The sequence below is a fragment of the Myotis yumanensis genome, unplaced genomic scaffold (genome assembly GCF_028538775.1).
Source record: "Myotis yumanensis isolate MYYU_CA2020_CCGP unplaced genomic scaffold, mMyoYum1.0.hap1 SCAF_9, whole genome shotgun sequence".
NCBI classification, from domain to species: domain Eukaryota; kingdom Metazoa; phylum Chordata; class Mammalia; order Chiroptera; family Vespertilionidae; genus Myotis; species Myotis yumanensis.
Window position 1 is genome coordinate 22,933,270 of NW_027223760.1, and position 23,642 is coordinate 22,956,911.

Sequence of the window (23,642 nt, forward strand, 5' to 3'; positions counted from 1 at the left end):
CTTAGAGTGCAGGGGAGGCCCTGCAGGGTCTGTGTCCATGGCAGTTTGACTATTTTAGTACATTCAGGGATATCTGTAGGTTTGTTAGCGTGTCCTGGGTGCTCACACGTCTGCTCATGTTTGCTGAGCAGCAGCAGGGCTGGGAGGAGTTGGGCCTGGTGGGAGATAGTGGTCCTAGTAGAAAGGACAGAGAACTGAGGATGTCTGCTTCTGTTTGCTTCTCTTGGTGGCAGTAGGTGGATCAACAGCCAGACAGGTGGGTGGCTTGATGGGTCTTGCCAGTGTGTGTCAGTGGCAGTGAATCCTGACAAAGCTACAGACACATCTAAAACTGGAAAAAGTTTTCCATCACTTGATAGAGAGTATGTATCGTCTCCTCCATCTGGGGCTTTGGGGAAAAAACCCTGGGTCAGTTGCCAGGGGGAAAGATTTGAGCAAAAGAGAGAAATGGGCAGCACCAGCTGACGCCTCCCCTGTAACCACACATTTAGGGGCAGAGGGCAGCTTAGCTTGCTACCGAGCTACTTTTTGGCAATCAGGAAGAAGTAGGGGATTTAAGACAGCACAATTTTCTGCTTTTTCGACCCAATTTCTGCACTGTCCTAGCAGTCTAGGTTCTGGATCTGGAGAAAATTGTGTCTGATGCTCCTAAGTGTATCTTGGGCAAAATCCTGGTGGCATAACTTCATGACACTGCCTCCACTAAGTCTTCCTGGACACAGACCCCATCCAGATTCAGGAGAGCAAAGTGGAGCCCCTGTGCTGTGGTGTTACGCTCATCAAAGAGACCCTCAACTTATTCTCAGTGCAGTATCTGTTGACTGAAGGGCTCTTGATTCGTTCATTAAAATATGATATTCTAAGTACAGGGAACCATACAGACTGGCATGGAGCCCACATTCCAGTGGTCCATTTGGTTATGTGTTGTCTCCATGCTGGCTGAGTGATGCCAGCAGCTGCTGGGGGTGAGTTGCACCTGTCCTTGCTTTATCAGTCACAGTTGAAACACTCTGAGCCAGAGCTTTGGTGTGGAAGACAGCTCCCTCGGGGTGGCCTTCCTTTCCTGTTGAGAACCTCACAGCAGTTCTGTTGATCTGTAATAGGGCTTTCTCTCCGGTTTATGTTTTGTGCTTTTGGTCAGGAGTTTGCAACCTATGTAACACTACCGATTGTCCCCCTCCAGGTAGGATGGGCGAGCTGGAGACGATTCTCCCCTTCCCAGGCAGAAAGACTGATAACACAAGCGGCCAGTGGATATCTTTAGGGATGGATGTTAAATTTATATTTGCCTGTTTTTCATACAGATCTTCTTTTCTCCCCCAAATAAGCAGCCCTTTCCACTTTGATCTTTTAATTCAGTTTGAATATGTATCACAACATTTGGTATTTGCCAACTGCATTCCATTGATCCTGAAATTCTTCAATCAAAATATTCTGTCCTACATCACTGCTAAAAACAGGTATGGACTCTCGACACTTTTATTTCAAAAGGGCTAGTTTGGGATGATTGAGAAAAATTACATTATTTCTGAGCCTGTCAGTTTTGCTGTCCCAAGTTCTATTTTAGAGCGATTACTATTTAATTTCCTTGAAGTGTTAGCTGCTGGGGTATATGATTTGGCCTCGTCACAAAGATATTTATATTTTTAAAATTTTAAAAACTGAAAAATGTCATGACTCAAAGTAATTAAACTACAACGATAAAATTTCAGCTTTATGGCTTGTCTGGCCAGCCCCGATCTTAGTATAAATCATAAGTTGGGTTAGTTACACTACTTTGTAAACTATAAAGTGTTATAGAGAATTTATAACTGAAAAATAATAGATAGATCAACTTGTAGTTTTTAAAATTACCCTATTTCTCTATCCATTATTTTATTTAATATCCAAAGCAGTCCTAAGTGGTATTACAACAAGTTTTATTTCTCATTTTACCAATTAGGAAAAAACTTAGGTTACTTGACTTGCTCAAGATTAACATGCTAGCCCTAGCCGGTTTGGCTCAATGGATAGAGCGTCGGCCTGCAGACTCAAGGGTCCCAGGTTCGATTCCGGTCAAGGGCATGTACCTTGGTTGCGGGCACACCCCCAGTAGGGAGTGTGCAGGAGGCGGCTGATCGATGTTTCTCTCTCATCGATGTTTCTAACTCTCTATCCCTCTCCCTTCCTCTCTGTAAAAAATCAATAAAATATATTTAAAAAAAAAAAAAAAGATTAACATGCTAGTGAGACTTGTTAAGTAAGCAGCAAAGATAGGATCAAAACACAAATTGCTTTCCGATCACAATTGTGAATACAAATTGCTTTCCACTCCTCCAGCCAAGTGGGACATGGCAGAAAGGGAAGGTCACAGAACAGATCCTTGTTCCTTACTTGGCTGTTTCCATGAGAACTGGAAGCCTGTGAATCAGGAGAGTCTACCAGAAGTGCTTTAATAGAGGCAAAGTTTCTAAAGTAGAAGCGGATTACTCGGAGTGAGTGGAGAGGGGCTTGGAGATGTTGCCTCACCAGTATGTCAGCACAGCCTGAGATTCCTCCAGGGAGAGGCAGCTTACTTATATGTAGTTTCACACACACACACACACACACACACACACACCGAACCGGAAGTCATGAGACCTCGATTGCTGGCCTGGATCTGCCATTTGCTCGCTATGTAATCTCAAGTAAGACACTTTGTTTCTCTGAGCCACAGTATTTCCATCTTTAAAATGAAAATAATACCTCTTCTGACTGAATCATAGAGCTTTTATAAGCATTAATTAAGATAAATATATATGAGAGTGATTTAAATACTTTTCCTGTTTGAAGGAAGCATTTGAGAATTCAGGGGTGTTTTGGTTTTGTTTTTTTTCTAACTACAGGAGATTTATGCACTGGCCACCTTAAAAATAACACTAAGCCCTAGCTGATTTGGCTCAGTGGATAGAGCATTGGCCTGCAGACTGAAAGGTCCCAGGTTCAATTCCAGTCAAGGGCATGTACCTCGGTTGCAGGCTCAATCCTCAGCCCTGGTTAGGCGTGTGCAGGAGGCAACTAATCAATGTGTCTCTCTCACATCGATGTTTCTCTCTGTCTCTCCCCCTCCCTTCCACTCTCTATAAAAGTCAATGGAAAAATTTCCTTTGATGAGGATTAACAAAAAATAAAAATAAAACTAACACTAAGACTTGCTAGTTGAATTACCAGGGAAAATGGAAGTGTAGGTTGGGTGAGGTAAGGGCCACAGCTTCATGAAGGCACCTCTGTGTATCAGTCAACCTTTTTAGTTCTAAGTAACTAAAACCAGCTAGACCTGGTTCATGCATAGTAGGTAATTTGTTAGGAGGAAATGTGAGGTATATCATCTTGAGGCTCCTAGGACAGGGATGCAGCTCTGAGCCTCAGGGATGGTCTGTAGGGAGCCCAGGAAGTCCTCCACCTCTATCTATGGACACCAAGCCTCTGTACTCCATTCCAAGTGTCTTCTCTCACTTGCAAATAGTAGTGTCTGTTTCCCAGGCCACTCTGTGAAATATGCCCGCATGAGCTCAACATGTCCTGCCCCATGCCACTCAGACTGAATTAGCTCTCAATCCTTGTTCCACATTCCCAGGGTTACAGGTCTGTCCCTGGCTCAATCAATTGTGGCTGGGAAGTTGGGTTCAGGTGCTAAATGCACTCCTGGGCCAAGAAGAGGAGGGGCAAACAATCCAATATGTGTCCATCGAGATCATTTGGAGTTGAAAGAGCCAGCTATGCCATTTGCTAAGGTTGGCCTGGATAAGATGGTCCTCCTGTTTACCACCCACAGTATATTTCACTGGTGCATAATCCCTGAGAAACTTGGAGCACCCACAGCTCACTATTGCACAGTTTCCTTATGGCCCTTACAACCTAGATATTGTAGAAACGTGTAACTGTCTTTTATTCCCCCTTAGGCTAGAATTCAGTTCACTGAGATGAGAATAAATCCATTTTTGATTTCCCGCCCCCATTTCCTGGTCCCCAGCACCTACTTTGCCATGGGGCTTTGTCAGTGGGAGGTGGGTAGCTGAGTGGATAAGCCAGCCCAGAATGTTTTTCCTAAAGGAGCAGCGGAGAACTGGCAACCCTGGGAGGGTCTAGTAGAGTGGATTAAGATGATGAACAACATTGTAGAGAGAGCCATTGGCCTCTCCTCTCCTCCCTTTGTTCCCGTGGTTATCTTTGTGTGTTTCTTGGACAAAGGTAAACATTTCTAGTGGAATAAATTGTTGCCTTTTGTTTGGATAGAGTTTGACTTTCGAAATAGAGAGACAGGTCCAAGGAACCCCATAGTCTTCTTAGTTCCAACTGCATTAGTTCAGATAGATTGGTGGTTTTTAAATTTTGTTTTGTTTTGTTTTTGTTAATCCTTACCTGAAGATATTTTTTCTATTAATTTTTAGAGAGAGTGGAAGGGAGAAAAGGAGGGAGGCAGAGAAAGAGACATTGATGTGAGAGAGACACATCAATTGGTTTCCATCCCTCATGCGCCCTAACTGGGGCTGGGGATCGAACCTGCAACCCAGGTACGTGCCCTTGACCATGACCCTTTGGTCCCCAGGGCAACACTCTTGAGCAACCACTGAGCAACACAGGCCAGGGCAAGATTGGTGTTTAAAGCCTCATGGAATGTCCCAACCAAGAGAAGCATTAGAGATTACCGAATCTCAATTCTGCTTTGTCCCCATGGAGAAGGGAGAAGAGGAAAGAAAGGTCCTTTTAAGTGACTGTGTTCCTGTCATCATGTGGTGCCTTATTTCTCCTGCTTCCCTGGGCTCCCCACAGAGCCTCCAGCTCCCTTGAAGGCAGATGCTATTACCATTCTTGAGCTACTAGACTGGCCCTGCTGTAGGCTGCTGCCTCTGTCTCAAGCTTCCTATAGGGGTAGCTTATGTGATGATTCCCGAGAGCTCCTGGCTTTCAGAAAGACACAGAAGTCTGCATTGCATCCTCACATCCACAGTTTGTTAAGTGCAATAAGTTTTAGCAGCATCTCTAGGAGCACAGTTATATTCACACATATACACAAGCATATACTTAAATACAGAAACTCAACTGCAGACAAGTTTACATATTCCTTTAAAGAAGGAAGGAGAAAGGTGGCTATACAGGGCTCTCTTTCTGCTCTCTTTTGCCTCTGCCAGATGGGGGCCAGCCTGAAAGAACTCTGTTAGTTCCTCCCTGTGAGGAGAGGAGACTAGAGCTGGAGTTGCCTGGCACCAAAGCCCTCGGTTTCAGCCAAGGTCTCTAAGCAATTTGGGAAATAGATAGGGCCTGCTGGAGAGAACTAACCCCTGCCCTTTAACATACAGCTGTTTCCTGCCGTTGCCATTTACCCAAAGCCTGTCCTTATCTCTGCATCTTGCAGCATCTCGGTCCTGGATTACCCTTGCTGTACCATCCAGGATTTGCCAGAACTTACTACGGAGAGTCTGGTAAGCAGATGCGGATTCGGTAGCCTTTGAAAATGCCAAGTAGCAGAGGCTGGCACTTGCTCTTCCATTGCTTCTCTGCCTCCATAATGCCCTGGTTCGGGAGTCTCGGATTAACAAAGACCTATTGGCAATAGCACAGAGCCAGTAGGGGTTTAGAGCTGCTGACCCAGTTGAGAACAGTTTGGAAAAGCTGTGCATAGCATTTTGTCAAGAAAAGGGTCAGTGAAAAACACTAAGGAGGAGAGGACATTTAGGAAGATAATTAGACTGAAATTGAATGTGAACATCTACGCAGAATGGCAGGAGAATCTCGTCTGGTCATCCCAAATAATTATCTGCCTTTCTGCTGTGCCACAGGCTATGCACTTTTCATTTCCATTCGGGTTATAAAACCCAGGAGTGGTACTTCGGAAAATACCAAAACGCCTACGTCTCTCTGAGGCAAAAGTCAATATAGCCACAGAAGGATGACCCAGAAAATTCTTCATCCTGGAAACAGCTCTAGGCAAGTCAGAAAAGTCCCTCAGAGTTATTCTTTTTAAAAATATATATATTTTGCCCTAACCAGTTTGGCTCGGTGGATAGAGCGTCGGCCTGCGGACTAAAGGGTCCCAGGTTCAATTCCGGTCAAGGGCATGTACCTTGGTTGCGGGCACAACCCCGGTGGGGAGTGTGCAGGAGGCAGCTGATCGATGTTCCTCTCTCAGCAATGTTTCTAACTCTCTCTCCCTCTCCCTCCCTCTCTGTAAAAAATCAATAAAATATTTTTTAAAAAAATAAAAAATACATGTTTTAATTGATTTTTAGAGAGAAAGTAAGGGTGAAGGAGAGAGAGAGGAACATTGATGTGAGAGTGTAACATCGATAGGCTGCCTCTTGCATCCCCCTAGTAGGGATGGAGGCCACAACCTGGACATGTGCCCTGACTGGGAATCGAACCAGGGACCTTTTGATGCATGGGACGATACCCAACCAACTGAGCCAATCTGGCCAAGGCCCTCAGAGTTATTAATTGCATGAAACTGATGAATAGCACATTGAAGACCAAGTGTCTATCTCATCATGTATTGCCACAGCTCATTAGGTATTCTTCAGTCCCTACCCTCACCCCGTTGCATTGTAATTTATATCAGTTTCTCTATTTGACTGAAAAGTCCTTGAAGTAAGAGATAGTATTATCATCATTTTTATTTTATTTTATTTATTTATTTATTTATTTATCTACCATTTTAAAAGCTCTTTCATGCAAACAAACAGGATTGCATTTAAGGGGTGATTAAAATGGAATGGAGTATGTGGTACTTGTCTAAATGTAATCTAACGACACTATTCATTTAGTAAGGAGTCTAATTACTAGCTCTATAATCACACTACTCAAGAAAATTGTTTTAGTGCATCATCATTTTTATATCACCAGAGTCTAGCATCATGTTTGGTATATAGAAGGAGCTCAATAAGTGATGAGTGGCCAGATGACAACACCCATGTGTACCACAACCCCAACTTTAATACTTGCAAAATGTTGCATCAAAAATTCTATTATGGCCCTAACCGGTTTGGCTCAGTGGATAGAGTGTCGGCCTGCGGACTGAAAGGTCCCAGGTTCGATTCCGGCCAAGGGCATGTACCTTGGTTGCGGGCACATCCCCAGTGGGAGGTGTGTAGGAGGCAGCTGATCGATGTTTCTTTCTCATCGATGTTTCTAACTCTCTATCTCTCTCCCTTCCTCTCTGTAAAAAATCAATAAAAAAAAAATATTTAAAAAAAAATTCTATTATGGTCTTCGCTGGTTTGGCTCAGTGGATAGAGCATTGGCCTGTGGACTGAAGGGTCCCAGGTTTGATTCAAGGGCACATGCCCGGATTGCAGGCTTGATCCCCAGTGTGTGTGTTGGGGGGGGTGGGGGGGGGTAGGGGGCAGCCGATCAGTGATTCTCTCTCATCATTGATGTTTCTCTCTCTCTCTCCCTTTCTCTCTGAAATCAATAAAAAAATATATTTTTAAAGTCTATTATGTAAAAACAGAATGATACCTTCTATGGTACAGGTTTTATAGAACCATAGGATTTTTGGCTGGAGGGGACATGAGAGCTATTTGGCCTAAACCTCTATTTCAAAGATGAGAAATGTCCATTGAACAAAATGACTTTTCATGGTTCATGCTTTATTCAGACCCTGAATTAGAGAAAGACCCATGTCCTGAGACACTAAGTCTAGCACCCTTTTTAGCACCAGGGCAGAACTGCTGTCTTACTTAGATGTGGTCTCAGCAGCCAAGAGGAGCGCCTTACCCTTGCAGAGAGAGGTCATAAGTGTCTAACCCTGTTTATGTTCATCATATTAGCCAATCTTTAAAACAACTATGAGGTTGGTATTACTGTTTTATGGATAGAGAAGTAAGTAACTGCCAAAATTTTACAGTTGAATGTAGCAGAGCAAGGGTGGAGACCTACATCCCTGCCATTCAAAGTTGGAATGAGAAACAAGTGGCCCATGGATAGTATTAAAATTCTATTAGTAGGGTATTTGAAAATAGTTAGCTTTTATGACCTAAATCTATTTTTTTTAATGGATATGAGAGAGAAACACTGATCGGTTGTGTCCAATACATGCCCCCACCAAAGATGAAACCTTCAACCCAGGTATGTGCCCTGACCGGAATCAAACCCGCCACCTTTTGGTGTACAGTACAGTGTTCCAACAACTGAGCCACACCTGCCAGGGCCTGAATCTGTTTCTTGGTACAGTGTGTTCTCTGTATCTCTTCAGAATGACCTTTTAGGATATAAGCATAAAATTACTTAGCTAATTGTAATGCTTCTGAGAAGACTTTATTTTTATGCAAGAGTGGGTGAAAGCATTGTCTAGTCTTAATAAAATACAAATTCATGGTCGGTATTTCATCTCCTTTCTATGAAGCAACAGTGGCACCTGGTGGTCTCATTTGGTAACCACAGTTTGTTTTGTATTGTTTGTGTGAACTTATGTAAACAGCCTTAAGTAACTAGCACGTTTACTCCACATAGGTGCTCAATATAATGGTTTATTTGTCTAAACTGATGGCTTCTGTACTCAGAAAAGACTAATATTTATATGAGTAAGATTTATCTCTTTTTCAGGCTCAATTAATTATAAACAGAAAATGTACTGTTTTTTTAAGTGTATAGGATAGTCTTTAAATAACATTTAAAGTTTTTCTCTGATTAAGCCCTCAACCGAGGTATGTGCCCTTGACCAGAATCGAACCCAGGACACTTCACTCCGCAGGCTGAAGCTCTATCCACTGAGCTAAACCAGCTAGGGCTAAGTAATGGTTTTTTAAATTTGATTTTAGAGAGAGAGGAAGGGAAAGGGAGAGAGAAAAAGAAACATTGATTGCCCTAGCCGGTTTGGCTCAGTGGATAGAGCGTTGGCCTTCAGACTCAAGGGTCCCAGGTTCGATTCCGGTCAAGGGCATGTACCTTGGTTGCAGGCACATCCCCGGTAGGGGGTGTGCAGGAGGCAGCTGATCGATGTTTCTCTCTTATTGATGTTTCTAACTCTCTATCCCTCTCCCTTGCTCTCTGTAAAAAATCAATAAAATATATTAAAAAAAAGAAAAATCCGTAAGGACTCTATTTTTGTCCCTGAATGATGTTTCTGAGTATATACCTGTTTCTAATCTGACATCCATCTGTTACTTCTTGTTATCAAGAAACATACAAGAGAAACACCTGGTTAGAATTAACCATCTGCCATTTTTTCTTCCGTGCTGGAGAATTAAGCAATTTGCTGCAATATGGTTTGATAAAGGAAGGTGGGGTTGATTTAAAAAATCCAGCCACAGTGAATACCAGACCCATCCACCATAGTTTGAAATCTACCAGAATAACTCCTGGCAGTTACAAACATAGCTTATGTAAGTGCAAAGTGTATGGGGTAGAAAGCATCTCTTCTTTGATCCTAAATTAGAAAGCTACACAAGAAAGCTTGCTTGAATGAAGTTCCTATGTTCGTGTGTCATGTTTCTAACCAGATAAAAGATATTACATGTTTTGGCCTCAGTGTGTGAAAAGCAGGATAGTGAGGAGGTAGCATTTTATATGGAAGGCCTCATCTAAATTGACCAACAGCGACTTCAGGCATTATGGAAATAAAAGTCTTATGGGTGTGGAGATTATGACGGGCATGCCTTATTACAGGAAGCTGGAGACAACAACCAGTTCTGCTGGAGGAACCTCTTTTCCTGCATCAACCTTCTGAGGCTGCTCAATAAACTGACCAAATGGAAGCATTCCAGAACCATGGTGAGTGGGACTTCTGATCATGGAGGTGTCCATCTCACTGAGTTTTTAAAATCTTCAGTTAATTTGTATGGACTTCCTGCTTTGTAAGCTCTATAGACACACACTGAATGCTATGTAAGATTTAGCCCCTCCTGCCCAGCCAGTGTGGCTCAGTGGTTGAGTGTCGACCTATGAACCAGGAGGTTCGATTCCTGGTCAGGGCACATGCCTGGGTTTTTAGGCTCTATCCCCAGGGGACGTGCAGGAGGCAGCCGATCAATGATTCTCTCTCATCACTGATGTTTCCATCTCTCCCTTCCTCTCCCTTCTCTGAACTCAATAAAAATATATTTTGAAAAAATTTAGCCCCTTCTAATTCTGGGCATTTATTCTAATGTAAATATTTACATTGCTTTTTAGAGAGCTGGATGTGGATCTTCCCTCAGGGCCTCTCTGGTAGGGAAGTTAGCATTGTTATTTGAGCTATATTCACAAATCCCAACGATGCAGCTCTATGGCTATTCATTGCAGCATTGTTTGTAATTATGAAAGATTGGAAACAACCTAAATGCTCATTAAGACGGGACCAACTGGTTAAATAACTTATGGTGTATCCTTATAATACAACCTTATCCTAACAATGAAAAAGAATGAGGCAGGTCTATACTGACATCAGAAACTTTTAATTGTAAAATAGAAATGGAGTGACCTCCTTGAAGACTAAATCTAAGTGGAGCCTGGACCATAGATTTCCAAAAGCTCCCCCGCGTAATCTCAGGTCAGCCAGGTTTAGCTTAATTTGTCTATGAGTTGGGAACGCCAAGTAACGTTATATTTTTATTTGTCTTTCTTCACTCTCATCCCTCTTTAAATGAGCAGATGCTGGTGGTATTTAAATCTGCTCCCATCTTAAAGCGGGCCCTCAAGGTCAAACAGGCCATGCTGCAACTTTATGTCCTGAAGCTGCTAAAAATACAGACCAAGTACCTGGGGCGCCAGTGGAGGAAAAGCAACATGAAAACCATGTCGGCCATTTACCAGAAAGTGCGCCACCGTATGAATGATGACTGGGCTTACGGGAATGGTGAGTACTCTCAGAGCTCTCGACATCCACGAGTTGCCTGGTGTTGAAACAGAGCCAAAGAAACATTTACTCTACTCTCGTGGCATGAATTGTTACATATTTTGCATAAGAAAATATGTGATTATAGGTTAGGTGCTGATATAACAAACTTTAAGGCACTGCTCCAGTCCAGCATGTACCCCATCCTATGAAAATCCATTTTATTAAATAGTTAAAATGAGAGATAATTACCCCCTTGAAAAACATTCCTTTATTCTTTTAATATATTTTTATTGATTTCAGAGAGGAAGGGAGAGGGAGAGAGAGAGATGGAAACATCAATGATGAGAGAGAATCATTGATTGGCTGCCTCCTGCACACCCCCTACTGGCCAGGGATCGAGCCTGCAACCCGGGCATGTGCCCTGAACCAGAATCAAACCTGGGACCCTCCAGTCTGGAGGCCAACGCTCTAGCCACTGAGCCAAACCAGCTAGGGCCAAAACATTCCTTTAAATGACAGGTTTCTCTGAGAGATTTTTTTCCCTTTATTTTATTTTATTTTATTATTTTTTCCTTTCTGAGAGATTTTTAAAATTAAAATAACCTTTTGTTATTACAAAGCAGTTAGAAAATACAAGTAAGCAAACTTTTAAAATATAGATATATTTTTATTGATTTTAGAGAGAGGAAGGGAGAGGGGCAGGGGGAGGGAGAGAGAGAGAGAGAGGGAGGGAGGGAGGGAGGGAGAGAGAAACATCAATGTGAGATAGAAACATCAATCGGTTGCACACACCCTGACTGGGGATCAGACCTGTAGTCTAGGTATGTGTCCTGACCAGGAATCAACCCTGGTGTATGGGATATGCTTCAACCAACTGAGTTACTTGGCCAGGGCACATTTTTTTAAAAATATATTTTATTGATTTTTTACAGAGAGGAAGGGAGAGGGATAGAGAGTTAGAAACATCGATGAGAGAGAAACATCGACCAGCTGCCCCCTGCACATCCCCCACTGGGGATGTGCCCGCAACCCAGGTACATGCCCTTGACCGGAATCGAACCTGGGACCTTTTAGTCCGCAGGCCGACGCTCTATCCACTGAGCCAAACCGGTTTTGGCAACATATTACTATATTTAACCCATATTTGTACCACCCGAAGATTGCCATCGTTAACATCTTATTGTATATTTTTCCAGATCTTTTTCTTTTCATTCATATATATATATACTTTTTATTAAAAATGAAAGCAGATTGTACTTGCTTTTTTTTTTTTAGCATAAATACATTTATTTTCTAACCAAAGGGTTGATCCTAATTAAACCAGCACTCGGAAATAGTTGTACGCAAAATGTTTGCGATAAAGGTAGCTGAACACAGTGATGAAAAACAAAACAGCCTGGAGAGATTTGCTCCTTGAACTGAGCTTGTTTATCCTCACAGCTAGTTCTTGTCCAGAAGGATGATGGAATTTTTACTCTACTTTTTCATAGGTCTGAGTACAGGCGACATTGTTTAAGACACATTCCACCACTAATTTCCTGCCTTCCAATCTTCTCATTATTGTACTTTTCTTCCCATCCCATTCCTGATGTTGAACCAATGACGGATTTTGGAGAGAAAGAGAGAGAAACATTGATATGTTCCACTCATTTATGCATTCCTGGGTTGGTTCTTGTATGTGCCCGGCCTGCGATTGGACCCGCAGCCTTGGTGGATTGGGATGACGACAATGTGCCATTTATAAAGTTGCAGACGGCCTGAGTTTTTCCACCATCAGCTGTAGTTTCTTCAGACTTCTCTCCCAGGTTACCTGAGAACTGTCGTTTTCAATGTGCTCTCAGTTCTTATTAAGGTTTTTGCCACCAGAAGTGATGACATAGTCTGGTTTGGCCATGGCATCCACTTTCCGCAGAGCCATTCCCACTCCTAGTTCCTTCAGGGGCTCCTGGAAGCCGTAGCTCCCCACTAAGCACCGTCTTCCTAGCAGCTGCTGAATGGTGGCCATGTGTGTGCAGGAGACGTGTGGCCAGCCTGAGCCTAGAAGAGTTTGATGCCAGGAACATGGCCTGTACCTGCTATTTTATCATCTCTTTTTATGTTTATCCTCACCTCAGGATATTTTTTTTCATTGATTTTTTTTTAAGAAGGGAAAAAGAGAAACATCGTTGTGAGAGAGCCACGTTGGTTGCCTCCTGCACACACCCCAACTGGCCCATAATGGAATCTGTAACTCAGGTACGTGTCCTTGACTGGGAATCGAACCTGAGACCCTTTGGTCCACAGGCCTACACTCTAACCATAGAGCCATACCAGCCAAGGCTATAATCTCTTTTTAATTAGTATTATCTCCACCTTTCCATATCACTACATTTTAAAATTTCATCTAATAATCAAATCTGTATTCAGAAATCCCCAGTTGACCCAATGTTTTTGAAAGCTATTTTTCCAAGTCATAATCCAACCCAGGACCACAGATTCCATCTGGTTGTTATAGCCTTTTATTAGTTTTGAAGCTAGTTGCCATTCCACTCTCCGCCCCCCCCACCCCCGCACACACACACCCCCAACTATAGCACTGACTAATTGAAGAACTAGGACAAGTTTCCTGCAGGTTATCTACCGTTTGGATTTGTCTACTTGCTTCTTTGTGGTGTCATTTACCTTATTCCTCATCTCAGTGATTTTCAACCTTTTTCATCACATGGCACACATACACTAATTACTAAAGTTCTCCAGCACACCAAAAAATATATTCTTTGTGCATCTGACAAAAATAGGTATAATTTTGATTCATTCACACTGGATGGCTATTGTTGTGTTGGCCGTGGTCATTCTTTTATTTGAAAGTCTAAGGGAAAAGAGGTCAGTGCCAATGGCTAAATAGTCAGGTATTGCATGTTTTAAAAATTCTTATGTAAGAGATCAACCGAAGGACTTGTATGCATGCATATAAGCATAACCAATGGACACAAGACACTGGGGGGCAGGGGAGGCTGGGGGAAGGTCAAGGTGGGGGGGGGAAGGAGACATATGTAATACTCTTTGTAATACTATAAGCAATAAAACAAAATTAAAAAAAAATTCTTACAGCACCAGTTGAAAATCTCTGCTCTATCTCTGGTATTACCTGTAAACTGAAAGTTAGATCTAAAGGTTTGATGAATTCAATTTAAAACTTTTTGGCTGTAGTACATTCTAGACCATGTTGGGAGCTGCATATTGTAATACATTGTAATACCTACTTAACCTACCAAGACTTATGCTAAGATTGACTAGAGTTTGGAAGAATATATTTTGGAGAGCTTCTTAATTGTATTGACGTTTGTTGTAGTGCGATTTGAGCATTGTTTGCATGATTGCATTTAATGGTTTTTGGCAAGATGTCTAATGACTTGTCTTTGCTGGGATTTGTGACGGGCCTGAATTTGAGAGGATGCTGCAGTAAAAAGTGCAGAGAATTAAGGGAAGCATCTGACTAGCAGATAACAAGTCAGGATGCAACTTCTACTATAAGACATAAAGCACAATTAACTATTTAAATTCTCATCGATTTTTAAAATATGAAAATGTTTTATCCTACAAATGGCACATCTGTTGTTGCTGCCTCATGAGCCGAAATCCTAACTGCACTTACTTATGATAAACCATTGAGTGTGGGAACAAGAGATCTGGGAAATGTGTGTCTCTGGCCCTGAAATAAGAGTCTAAGTGGGATAAATAGAAACAAAGTAGATTATTTGTTTTCTGTTTTCACCTCCACGGAAGACTTAATCTCCTAATATTAATATAAGCTGGGGGAGGTCCCAGGAATCAGGAAGTCTTTAATAACTGGTTCATTCTAGTTCTTCTTGTTGTACCCCTTCCTGCCTCTTCACATTCCTTCAGAGCTGGTGATTCCATTCAAATGGGAAACTCTCATCCCTGAGGAAAGCTCAAGAAGGGAACTGAGTTGCCATTTTGAAAATATAATCAGCTGGTCCTCAAATAGCATCATTTTGTTCAACGTTGTTTCATTATAACATTGATGAGATGCCTTTCTAACTAACTCATTTGTATCCATTAGCCTATGTTAAAATTGTGTCCCTTGTTGTGTTGCAGAACTTATCAATGATGTTAAGTGAGGACTTACTTACAAACATACAACTAGTAAGAAAGTGAAATAAAGAAAAGGAAATAAAATAAAAGATACCTCCCTCAGGGTCCTTACAGTGGTAATCACTGTTGCCAGTTTCTAGTCTATCCTTCCAAAGATAGTCTGTGTATGTAAGCGTACGTATGTGGGTATTTTTTTAACGTATGTATTTTTTAAACCTGAGTGGCAGCATGTTGTTTACTTACTTTTTTCATTTACAGAAAAGGAAATTCTGGGCAGTTCCATTGTTGGTATCCTATAGACCAGTGATGGCGAACCTTTTGAGCTTGGCGTGCCAGCATTTTGAAAAAACCCTAACTTAACTCTGGTGCCGTGTCACATATAGAAATTTTTTGATATTTGCAACCATAGTAAAACAAAGATTTATATTTTTGATACTTATTTTATATGCTTAAATGCCATTTAACAAAGAAAAATTAACCAAAAAAAATGAGTTCGCATGTCACCTCAGACACGCATGTCATAGGTTCGCCATCACTGCTATAGACCTTGCTCTGTGGTAAGGGGAGCAGTGTCCTAAGTTGTATACATCTTTTTCCTTCTCTCCTCCCACCAGACATCGATGCCAGGCCATGGGACTTCCAGGCAGAAGAATGCACCTTGAGGGCCAATATTGAGGCTTTTAATAGCCGCCGGTATGACAGGCCTCAGGACTCGGAGTTTTCACCTGTGGATAACTGCCTGCAGAGTGTGCTGGGGCAGAGGCTGGATCTGCCTGAGGATTTCCACTGTTCCTATGAGATCTGGCTGGAAAGAGAGGTGTTTTCACAGCCCATCTGCTGGGAAGAGCTGCTCCAGAATCACTAAGCTCTTGTCAACAAGCATCTGCTAGATGGAGGTTGGCTCCGATAAATGGTGCTCTGCCTGCTCTGCTCATTCAGCCTTCGCTTCCAGTTCTAGAAATACTTGTCCCGGGGAGAGCAGCCCAGTCCAAGGACATCCAGTGGGTTCAGGGTGACCTGTAGACAGTGCAAGGCAGGATTCTGAATCACAGAAACTTGATGAACTCACTCTGGGGTCATTTGGATGCCAGGTGACCTTGGAAATCTCCCGTTGGATCAGTCCTTCACATGCTCTTTTGTGGGACTGCGCTCTGCTTAGTTTTACCTAGAACCAGCCTGGCCTTTGCTGGCCCTAAGTGTGCAAATAAGTTTATGATGGCATTTAGTCCATGGCATTCATCATGGTAATGAGAGGTGCATGTCATAAAAGAGGGAGAACATTTTCTTCTTGCTCACCCTGTATTCCTAGGACTTACCAGAGGTTTGGCAAAACCAACTTTGAAATTAAGTTGTTTTTTTTATTTAAAATGTTGACACTAGTCCTGGCCAGTGTGGCTCAGTTGGTTAAAGGGTCATCCCATGCACCAAGAGGTCTCGGGTTCCGTTTCCCATCAGGGCACATTCCCAGGTTGCTGGTTCAATCCCTGGTCGGGGCACCTACAGGAAGCAACTGATCAATGAAAAACATATCCTTGGGTGAGAATTAAAATTTTGACACCTCTTTCTAAAGTCATTAACTCTAATTTTGGAGCACCTGCACCTTCTTTGTAAAGGATGATGATTTACTATTACCCAGTCACTGCATGTTATAGAAAGGTATATTGTGTAAAGTGTTTTCCCTTTATTCTCTAAGAGATCTATGTTCAATGTGAATATTATTTTTTTGTGAACTCTGTATAAGGCATGGAGTGCTCTGTCACAACCAGCACAAAACAGGCCTCCTCGAAGGATGTTCCATGTTTTTTTCTGAAACTACCTTAGTCTTAAAATGTCTGAGTACACTGCAGAAATTCATTTTCATCCAATTCATTTTTTAAATGACCAGTTAACTATAGATTTTATTTATCAATATGGCATGTCCATGTGCATGATCAGTTATTGAACAGCAAGACAGCTTACCATTTTTCTTCTATGTTGATTAATAATGATTTTATTTTCTTTTTTCCTGCTAGTGGTTTCAAAGTGTCATGTGGAGATTTAGCAATACTGTTTCTACCTGAAAGTATTGCACATTTCTTTGAAAATATAAGGGTTGTTGTACCAACCTCTTTAAACTTCTCTTACAGCAGAATCACATACTTCCCATAGAAACAAGGTTTTTAGAAAAGTCTGATTCAATCAGGATCATTTTATTTCTCTTCTAGTCCCACATTTGTCATCTATATTTTCAAGCTTTTGTACTTTAAATCCTCCTTCCCCCCACATAGACATTACTGAATCTGTTTTATAACAGCACCAGGCATTTAATCGTACCAGGGGATCTGATCAAAATTGGCTTATTTATACTCTGTCCTTTGTCAGCCACGGCCTCTCTGGAGTCATGATTGAGTTTCAAACCATGTCCCAAGGAACTATAACAAACCAATCAAAGCTTGGCTTTCCCCTCCCTGTACTGTCAGGGAGCAGGATTTCTGTTTCTATGGATGGGCCATGTAAATATGTAACGCATGACATTCCTTTAAATACTTTGTACATTTTGCCTGAATAGGATGGTAGTCCTCATTGCAATCAAAATAATTTACTCAGCATATCCTTGTGAACCCTATTAAACTATAATTTTAATGTGATTGCAGTAAAAAGATAATTTTCAAAGAAAGAGCAGTCATCGATCTATTTCGTTTAAAGCCACATAGTATTAATTTGTGTCAAGTACAAATAAGTTGCCCTTTTAAAAATATGCACGTTGCCCTGGCCGGTTTGACTCATTGGATAGAGTGTGCCCCTGCAGACTGAAGGGACTCCGGTTCGATTTTGGTCAAGGGCACATGCCCGGGTTGTGGGCTCATCCCCAGGAGAGGACGTGCAGGAGGAAGCCAATCAATGATTTCCTCTCATCATTAATGTTTCTATCTCTTTCTTCCTCTCTGAAATCAATATATATACATTTAAAATATGCATGTGAATGCTTTCTGAGGCTTAGAAGTATGATAAGTCTTAACATTTCATACTTTCTTACAAATCTTCTCTAAGGGAAGATTAATTCTCAGTGCAGATGGAGAAATTGTGGCACCAAGAATAAATGATTAGTTTCAAATCGCATCATTTTTCCACTGACTTGCTGGGACTGGCATTCAGGTATTGACAGCCAGCCCCATACCTTAAGGTAACCAGGTTGAATATCCCAATTTGAGAATCCATGTGTGTGGTTAGGAATAAATTCAGATTAATTAGCTTCCAATCGTGATTACTGTTACTTCATAGAAGAACATCATTTGAGTGATTCATTACGTAGAGGATTTTAAAATATGTATTTTTGATTTCAGAGAGAGGAAGGGAGGGGGAAAGAGATATAGAAACATCAATGATGAGACAGAATCATCAATCAGCTGCCTCCTGCACACCCCCTACTGGGGATTGAGCCCGAAACCAGCACATGTGACCTGACCAGGAATCGAACTGTGACCTTCTTGTTCATAAGTTGATGCTCAAACACTGAGCCACGCTGGTGGGGCAAGTAGAGGATTTTTATTTGTGAATATTTCAGTAAAGCTTGTATTGATTGTTAACACTGTTTATTTACTGATGCACTTTAATAAAAAAATTCAACTGGAGTTAGAAACTTGGTCTTCAAATTCTTTAACAAAGGAGAATATTAAAGACATATCAGATATAGAAAGGAAGGATATAATTAAAGAGGATGAATATATAAAGTCTTATTTTAGTATTCCCTGGGAGGAGACTAATATAAGCAACTGCAAAATCTTAGTAATTTATGACAAACCTTTATTTCTTTTTTTAAAAAATATATTTTATTGATTTTTTCACAGAGAGGAAGGAAGAGGGATAGAGAGTTAGAAACATCGATGAGAGAGAAACATCGACCAGCTGCCTCCTGCACACCCCCCACTGGGGATGTGCCCGCAACCAAGGTACATGCCCTTGACCGGAACCGAACTTGGGACCCTTCAGTCCGCAGACCGACGCTCTATCCACTGAGCCAAACCGGCTACGGCAAAAGCCTTTATTTCTTGTTCATGGGTTTACAAATCAGCTGCAGCTCTACTCAACTCAGATTGAACTCTGCTAGATTGACTCTGCTCCACACGTCTTCCTCTGGCCCTAGGCTGATAGAACAGCCCCTGCCTGGGACATATTTTTCTCGTAGTGAAGGGCAAGAGCAAGAGACCAAACCGTACCACGCAAGCACATTTAAAGTTCCTGCTTGGATGTGGCACAGGTCAGATTGATCCTATGCCATTGGCCTACAGCAGTTAACATGGACAAGCCAACCACTGGGCCAGAGCAGCACACTTCACAGGGAAGCAGTTGCAACCAGACTGCCAGACACTTAGTCACTGCCGCTTCCCAGTGAGCGCCCGAGACTGGTAGTGAGACTTTCTTAGCGATTCTTGAGAAGGTTGACATTTCCAGCGAGCATGTGAAACCACCCATTTCAGTGCTTTATGCTGATATTTTTAGTTGTGCTTTTCTGTCTTTCCTTGTTCACAGTTCCCCCAGCTCTTCATTCTAATAATCATTCTAATAATCACTGTTTCTCCCCCAACTAGTGGTGGTGAGTTTTGAATTTGTCCCTCTAGTCCTTCTGGAGATGACCCATATTTACAATAAAACTAGCTGAGATTAGGAATGCAGCTGTGGTTCTGGAAATGATACTGGTTCATACAATAAAGTCATGACCTTAATCTCATTACTGCTCTAAATAATGAGCTAAGTAACTACCTTAACATCCAGGCTAGATCAAGTATGAACTTTGCAATTCTTGGCACTCTGGGAAGCTAGGTGATAAGTGTGTTTAGGGTGATTTTCAGGGGCTAAGAAAGTCCTGCCATTATCTCAGAAATACTAGGCATGGCCAATTAACATCTACTCTACCTATAATGTAATTCCAGGCCAGACTTTTCTGTATGAGTGTGATAAGAATGTTTCCTATAATAAAGTAACATTTTACAAAATATAGAACTTAGATATAAACATTTGTAAAACACACAGTAGGTTCCATAGCAACTAGTAGTATCTTACATGTGTTTAATACTACTACGTATTTAATTACATATTTTATATGATGCTTTTCAATAAGAGAAAATAAAAAAATTTAGAGTAAATATGGCTACAGCATGATTTTATTATCTATACACTAGAGACCCAGTGCACAGATTTGTGTACCAGTGGGGTCCCTCAGCCTGGCCTGTGGAGATGGGACTGAAACCAAAACCGGCTCTCCAACATCCCCCGAGGGGTCCCGGATTGCAAGAGGGTGCAGGCCAGGCTGAGGGACCCCACTGTTGCACGATTGGAGGGGCCGAGGGAGGGCTCCAGGGCGTGCCTGGCCTTGTCTCACCAAGTCCCGATCGCTGGACCCCAGCAGCAAGCTAACCTACCGGTCGGAGCATCTTCCCCCTGGTGGTCAGTGCACCTCATAGCAACTGGTCCAATGGTCGAACAAACGGTCGGATACTTAGCATATTAGGCTTTTATTATATAGGATTATAACCTTTGTCTTCCTCTTGGCCTCCTCCTGCTTACTCATTTTCTCTCCACCAAAAAAAGATTATAGTGCCTTCTCACACTACCCAGAGAGGAAGTGCCATATGATGGTGTTCTCGGTTCCTATGCAACTTAAAGGGAAACTTGCACAATGTCCGGAGCCCCTGATGTCCTGCAAATGAAGGAGGAAGATGTCCTCAAATTCCTGGCAGCAGGAACCCACTTGGGTGGCACCAACCTTGACTTCCAAATGGAACAGCCCATCTACAAAAGGGAGAGTGATGGCACCTCCATCATCAATCTGAGGAGAACCTGGGAGGAGCTTCTGCTGGCAGCTCATGCCATTGTTGCCATTGGAAACCCTGCTGATGTCAGTCATATTGTCCAGGAATACTGGCCAGCGAGCTGTGCTGAAGTTTGCTGCTGCTTCACTCCTGGAACCTTCACTAACCAGATCCAGGCAGCCTTCCGGGAGCCAAGACTTCCAGTGTTTACTGACCCCAGGGCTGACTACCAGCTTCTCACAGAGGCGTCTTATGTTAACCTGCCCACCATTGCTCTGTGTAACACAGAGTCCTCTGCGCTGTGTGGACAGTGCCAGCCCTTGCAGCAACAAGGGGACTCACTCAGTGGGCCTGATGTGTTGGATGCTGGCCCGGGAAGTACTGCACATGGATGGCAACATCTCCCATGAACAGTCACAGGAGGTCATGCCCGACCTCTACTTCTACAGAGATCCTTGAGAGATTGAAAAGGAAGTGCAGGCTGCTGCTGAAAAGGCTGTGACCAAGGAGGAATTTTTCAGGGTCAATGGACAGCTCCAGCTCCTGAGGTCACTGCTGCTTCACCCGAGGTCAAAAACTATTCTGAAGTTGTGCAGGTGCCCTCTGCCTATACAGTAGTTTCCTATTGAAGCCTGGAGAGCTCAGCGTGCCACTGAAGACTGGCCTGCAACCGCCACCGTGCAGGCTACCGACTGGATAGGAACAGCCACTGAGTGGTCTTAAGCTGTTCTTCCACACACTCTTTAACAGAATGGAAATAAGGTTGATGAAAAATAAAGTTCCTAAAAGTTGTGTTCCTTTAAGAAAAGATTATAGTGATAGTGAAAATAATAATTTACCTCCCCTATCATATCAACACCGAGCTATTATTATGGTGGTGATTTAACAATATAAGGAAATGTGTAATCTCAAAAATAGGGTAAAACAAAGGGAGAGATCAAAGCTCTGTTTATATTGGCGGCAACATGCAAATGCTGTCGGAAATGTTGGCATGGATAAGTTCCAATTGGTGATTTTTGGAAAACACCTGAGTTATCTTATTTTACTTATTTTTCCACTAGTGAATTTTCAGTCGTGGAAAATCACCTGGTATTCCTTCAGGATTCTTGGTCTGCAAAGTTTATAGAAGGTAAGTCCTACGTACCTTTTTTTTTTTTTTTAAATATATTTTATTGATTTTTCACAGAGAGGAAGGGAGAGGGACAGAGAGCCAGAAACATCGATGAGAGAGAAACATCGACCAGCTGCCTCCTGCACACCTCCCACCGGGGATGTGCCCGCAACCAACGCACATGCCCCCGACCGGAATCGAACCCGGGACCCTCCAGTCCGCAGGCCGACGCTCCATCCACCGAGCCAAACCGGCTTCGGCAGTCCTACGTACCTTATACCTTCAAACACCTTCTCCAGGTGAAGGTATTTGCTAAATGTTTGGCTATGCTAATATCCTTAAAATGTTAAGCCTCAATATTTAGAAGCAAATTTTTATTTGGGAGTCCTGCCAGCGTGGCTTGGTGGTTGAGCATCGACCTATGAACCAGGAGGTCATGGTTCAATTCCTGGTCAGGGCACATGCCAGGATTTGGTGCTCAATCCCCAGCAAGGGGGCATGAAGGAGGTAGCTGATCAATGATTCTCTCTCATCATTGATGTTTCTATCTCTCTTCCTCTTCCTCTCTGAAATCAATAAAAAATATATATTTAAAAAATTGTTTTTCTTTAGAAATATATTCTTGAGTTGAAAGGGATCCGAGATCATCCAACCTCCACCCAAGAATTCCTTTAATAGCACTCGCCAGGTGCTCATCTAGCCTCTACTATTTCACTGATAAGAACCTCACTACTTCATAGTTTCTATAGTAACAACTAAAGTGCCTACAAGAGTACTAAGTACCTCAATATAGTCAACTTACAGTATTATTTAGGCCAGAAGAACCATAAACATTTATAGAATCCAAAATCCTAACATAAGCTATTAATTGTACCTTTCTCCCACTATTAATTTCCAAGGGCTACTGTAACAAGTTACCAGAAGCTGAATGGCTTAAAACACACACAAAATATGTTTTTCCGCGGTACTGGAGGCCAGAAGTCTGAAATCAAGGTGTCAGCAGGACTACACTCTCCAAAGGCTCTAGGGAGAGTCCATTCCTGCCTCTTCTAACTTCTGAGGGCTCCGGGTACTCCTCGGCTTACAGCACATCCCTCCAACTTCCGCCTCCAAGGTCACCTTGCTTCCCCTTCTCTCCCAAACTCCTTTTGCCTCCCTCATCAGAACACATCTGATTGAATGTAGGGCCCACCAGGGTAAGCTCCTCCTCTGAGATCCTTCATCTTTTTCCATATAAGGCAATATGCACAGGTTCCAAGGAGGAGGCAGGCATAACGAGGTATTTTGGGGGACCACCATGCAATCCACTAATATACTCACCAAACACCTAATATATAGCAATATTGATTTATTTACTCTCCCTCTATTGTTATTAGAGGTATAAGGCAAGACCCAGGGGAAGTTACTTTTATTTGTAAAATATGTCTGGTTATTGATGTAGTCAAAAGAAAGACAAGTAAAGAGTTTCAGGCTTGGGTAGATTTTGTGACATGAGGAAAAAGGTGTAAAGTTGAATAATTCATGTATGTATGGGTATTTTGGATAAAAATTCAAATGTACAAAGCAAATAATTTTTCAGAGTACACAATGAAAAATGCAACCTCCCACCCCAGATCCCTTTCTCATTCTTCAGAAATCATCACTATCAATATCTTTTCCTATTTTCTGTCCTTTCAGCAAATTCCCATGATACCCATCTCCACACCAATTTTTTTACACAAGTGGGAGCACAATATACTCTATTCTATACTTTTAAAAAAATCATTTATCCTAGAGATCTATCTATATCAGTATTCTCTTAATGACTATACATTTAATATATTAAGTCAAATTATTCTTTCCTAATATGTTTGCAAATATTTTTCAACTAGAAAGA

The 23,642-nt window shown here is 42.1% G+C and overlaps 2 protein-coding genes and 1 pseudogene across 3 annotated transcripts in view; 2 read left to right on the top strand and 1 right to left on the bottom strand.

Moving 5' to 3' along the window:
- STRIP2 (striatin interacting protein 2) overlaps positions 1-19,960 on the top strand; it is a 43,176-nt gene extending 23,216 nt beyond the window's left edge. For both annotated transcript variants that reach the window (XM_070423881.1, XM_070423882.1), the window contains exons 17-21: positions 1,360-1,460; positions 5,375-5,441; positions 9,622-9,726; positions 10,585-10,789; positions 15,481-19,960. In XM_070423881.1, the coding sequence (XP_070279982.1) occupies positions 1,360-1,460; positions 5,375-5,441; positions 9,622-9,726; positions 10,585-10,789; positions 15,481-15,731 (729 nt within the window). In that variant the 3' untranslated portion in view covers positions 15,732-19,960. The remainder of the gene's footprint in view (positions 1-1,359; positions 1,461-5,374; positions 5,442-9,621; positions 9,727-10,584; positions 10,790-15,480) is intronic.
- Positions 12,243-12,776, bottom strand: LOC139016846 (fatty acid-binding protein 5-like). Its single transcript, XM_070425038.1, is given in 4 exon segments — positions 12,243-12,375; positions 12,506-12,592; positions 12,594-12,620; positions 12,622-12,776. Coding segments are annotated over 4 exon segments (402 nt in total).
- Positions 19,961-20,522: 562 nt separating the features above from the next.
- LOC139016847 (small ribosomal subunit protein uS2 pseudogene) lies at positions 20,523-21,397 on the top strand (annotated as a pseudogene).
- Positions 21,398-23,642: the final 2,245 nt, after the last annotated feature.